We start from the raw sequence: 3,967 nt of genomic DNA, 5'->3' as shown, positions 1-3,967 counted from the left end.
TATTTTGTGCATGAATGTATGAAGATAGTTTCCAAAAGAAAAAGAGGAAACAAATTTCCCCTAAGAGGAAATCAATGTGGGCGCCCAAGAGGAGTCAAGGGAGAAGCAAATAAAAGAGGAAACAAATCCATGGACTTACTTGGTAAGTCTTGGCCGTGTACCTCATGAAAGAAAAAGGGAAATTGGCTCATGAATATGTGATATTCTATAGAAGAGGAAACTACCTTATTGAAGGTGAGACCTCTCCTATAAATAGGAGCCTCATTCCACAAATTTCATTCATCCAAAGTTTTAGAGATTGAGAGCTTCTCTCTCTAGACTTGGCCGCCCCTCTACTCTCTCTCTCTCTCTATTCAATTTCGTTTTATTGTTTTGGCACCTAGGTCCTCATTTGACCTAGTGTTTAGCTCTTCGACTTCAAGACTCGTTCTTAAGTCGTAGTGTTTAATACTGCCCACACACTAATTCCTTTTCTCTCGAGTGATTTAGTGATAGAAACTTTGGTGGTTGCTCGAGTTGCCGAGGAAGGAAGAGAGACGTGCTGCGAGGAGATACGAACGTTGCAACCTTTTCCAAAAGTTTCTCAACGTTCAAGCTTCTAAAAGGTTAGTAATCTTTTATGCTCATATTAGTTTTTATTTACATGTGCTTGCTCTTTGTCTAGATTAGTAAAAACTGTTTTACTTGTAAAAGAAAATTTTTAAAATTCCGCCGCTTACCGAAGCGTTAAACTTTTTCTTAAACCCTAGATCAATTCCAACAAATGCAAGGGAAGGTGAGAGCAAGACAAAAGAGGAAACAAATCCAAGGACTTCCTTGGCAAGTCTTGGCCGTGTGACTCTAAGGAAATAAAGACAATTTTGCTCATGAATATGTGATATTCGATAGAAGAGGAAATTACATTGTTGAAGGTAATTCCTCCCCTATAAATAGAGCCATGATTCCTCTCATTTCATTCATTCCAAAGTTTTAGAGATTGAGAGCTTTACTCTCTAGACTTGGCCACCCATCTCCCTCTCTCTCTATGTTCTTTCCGTTTTTGTTTTGGCACCTATGTCCACATTTGAACTAGTGTTTTTGCTCTTCGACTCTTAGACTTGTTCTTGAGTTGTCGTGTTTAAAAGTGCCCATACACTAATTCCTTTTTTTCTCGAGTGATTCTTGTGATAGAAACTTTTGTGGTTACTCGAGTTTTCCCGAAAAACGAAGAAAGACGAGCTGCGTGGGGAGACGAACGTTTCAACCTTCCTAAGGCTTCTCAACGTTTAAGCTTCACAAAGGTTAGTAAACGAGTAATGCTCTTCAATATTTTTAATTTAAATATAAACATGTGCTTGCTCTTTTTCTAGGTTAGTAAAATCGTTTTACCCGTTTAAAAGAAAATTTTTAAATTCCGCCGCTTGCTCGAAGCGTTAGATCTTTTCTTAACCCTAGATCAATTCATACAATTTGTTGCCTTGCCTGTCCACCAGAAGCGCCGCACCATGGAATCCATTTCTCGACAAAGCCCCAGAGGTAGCTTATGGCCCGCGAGATACAAGGGGATGTTGAGGGCCACTGATTTCACCAGAGTTGTACGAGCTTGATAGGACAGGAAGCGATCCATCCAGCCCTCGAGATGGGCCACGATTTTGGTTTTGATATCGGCGAAGCTCCTCGATTTATTTCGCCCAATAAACAGGGGGTTTCCCAGGTAAAGTGAATTGCTTGCACAACGAGGCATACCTAGCTGTTGGTCTAGTCTCGCACGAACCGCCGGGTTGTAATTTTTAGAGAAGAAAATACCTGATTTTTGGGCATTCACTTGCTGACCAGACCAACTCTGATACTTATCAATACGCGCTCTGCGCCGCTCCGGGAAGCTGCCTCGAGCGACAAACCACGCTCACGTCGTCCTGATTCCGAAGGCCCCTGGGGCCACAAGTTAGGATAAGCTAAGACCAATTAGCCTTTGTAATTTCGGCTCGAAGATTATCACCAAGATCATCACCGGAGGCTCTGCGGCATTATTGACAAGCTTATTTCTCCAGCCCAATCAACGTTCATACCAGGCAGGTGGATTGGAGAAAGCTCCACCCTTGCGAGAGAGCTTATCTCGATTATGAAGAAGAAGAAGAATAAGAAGAAGAAGAAGAAGGGAAATGGTGGGTTGATAGGGATAAAAATCGATACGCACAAGGCATACGATAGGGTCGAGTGGCATTTCATCTGGAAAGTCCATGAGGCCTACGGCTTCTCGGCTAGATTTATATCCTTGGTAAATGAGTGCGTGAAGACGGCATCGTTCGCATTTCTTCTCAACGGCAGCCCGATCGAGAGGATCAAGCCTTCCCGCGCTTCAACAAGGCGACCCACTCTCACCGCTCCTCTTTATCCTGGTCTCAGAGGTGCTCTCGCGGCTCCTTCTCTAAGAAGAGTCGAATGGCAACCTCCATGGGATTATCATAGGTAGGCATTCCCTGCCTATCAGCCACCTTATGTTCGTTGATGACACAGTGTTATTCTGCCGAGCAAAGGAAGATGAAGTGAAGACGCTCCAACGCTGCCTAGACAAGTATCAGAGTTGGTCGGGTCAGCAAGTGAATGCCAAAAAATCAGGTATTTTCTTCTCTAAAAATTGCGACCCGGTGCTTCGTGCGAGACTGAACCAGCAGCTAGGTATGCCTCGTTGTACAAGCGATTCAATTTACCTGGGAAACCCCCTGTTTATCGGGCGAAATAAATCGAGGAGCTTCGCCGGCATCAAAACCAAACTTGCGGCCCATCTCGAGGGCTGGATGGCTCGCTTCCATTCCTATCAAGCTCGTACAACTCTGGTGAAATCAGTGGCCCTCAACATCCCCTTGTATCTCATGTCAGGCCATAAGCTACCTCTGGGGCTTTGTCGAGAAATGGATGCCATGGTGCGGTGCTTCTGGTGGACAGGCAAGGCAGCAAATTATTGGAATTGATCTAGGGTTAAGAAAAAATTTAACGCTTCAAGCAAGCGGCGAATTTAAAATTTTCTTTTAAACAAGTAAAACGATTTTACTAACCTAGACAAAGAGCAAGCACATGTTTATATTTAAATTAAAACTATTAAAGAGCATTACTCGTTTAATAACCTTTATCGAAGCTTGAACGTTGAGAAGCCTTAGGAAGATTGAAACGTTCATCTCCCCACGCTTTGAGCAAGCGGCGGAATCTAAAAATTTTCTTTCAAACAAGTAAAACGATTTTACTAACCTAGACAAAGAGCAAGTACATATGGATAAAAACTATTAATGAGCATTATTTGTTTACTAACCTTTGAGAAGCTTGAACACTGAGAAGCCTTAGGAAGTTCGAAACGTTCGTCTCCCCTTGCAGCACGTCTCTCTTCTTTCCTCGGGAACTCGAGCAACCATGAAAGTTTCTATCACAAGAATCACTCGAGAAAGAAAGGAATTAGTGTGTGGGCACTTTTAAATACGACGACTCAAGACCAAGTCTAAGAGTCGAAGAGCTAAAACACTAGGTCAAATGTGGACCTAGGTGCCAAAACAAAAACGAAAAGAACTTAGAGAGAGAGGGAGAGGGGGCGACCAAGTCTAGAGAGAGAAGCTCTCAATCTCTAAAACTTTGGAATGAATGAAATGAGAGGAATGAGGCCTCTATTTATTGGAGATGAATTACCTTCAACAATGTAATTTCCTCTTCTATAGATATCACATATTCATGAGCAAAATTGTCTTCCTTCCATTTATTTCACACGGCCAAGAGGAGCTTCTAGAAGCCTTTGGATTTGTTTCCTCTTTTGCTCCCTTGCCTTGCCTTGGCCGATCCCCTTCTTTCCTCATAGAGGAAATTTGTTTCCTCTTTTTCTTTTGGCAAGTATCTTCATACATCAATGCACAAAATTGGCTCTCTTTCTCTTGGGTTGGACGTGCACGCCTTCTGGAAGGGGCTTCTAGATTTTTCTTCATTTGTTCATGACAACATAAGAAAA

General features: G+C 42.7%; 1 protein-coding gene across 1 annotated transcript; it reads left to right on the top strand.

Moving 5' to 3' along the window:
* The first annotated feature begins 2,101 nt into the window (after positions 1-2,101).
* Positions 2,102-2,951, top strand: LOC149407915 (uncharacterized). The gene is made up of 2 exons (XM_089622626.1): positions 2,102-2,387; positions 2,497-2,951. The coding sequence occupies exons 1-2, from the start codon at positions 2,102-2,104 to the stop codon at positions 2,949-2,951; spliced, it is 741 nt and encodes a 246-aa protein (XP_089478752.1).
* The last annotated feature ends 1,016 nt before the right edge of the window (positions 2,952-3,967 follow it).

This window comes from Urtica dioica, chromosome 1 (genome assembly GCF_054948205.1).
Source record: "Urtica dioica subsp. dioica isolate 48M chromosome 1, U.dioica_male_clone48M_v1_H2, whole genome shotgun sequence".
Lineage (NCBI taxonomy): Eukaryota > Viridiplantae > Streptophyta > Magnoliopsida > Rosales > Urticaceae > Urtica > Urtica dioica.
The sequence above is the reverse complement of the archived record's forward strand: the minus strand, read 5'-3'. Positions and strand labels throughout refer to the sequence as shown.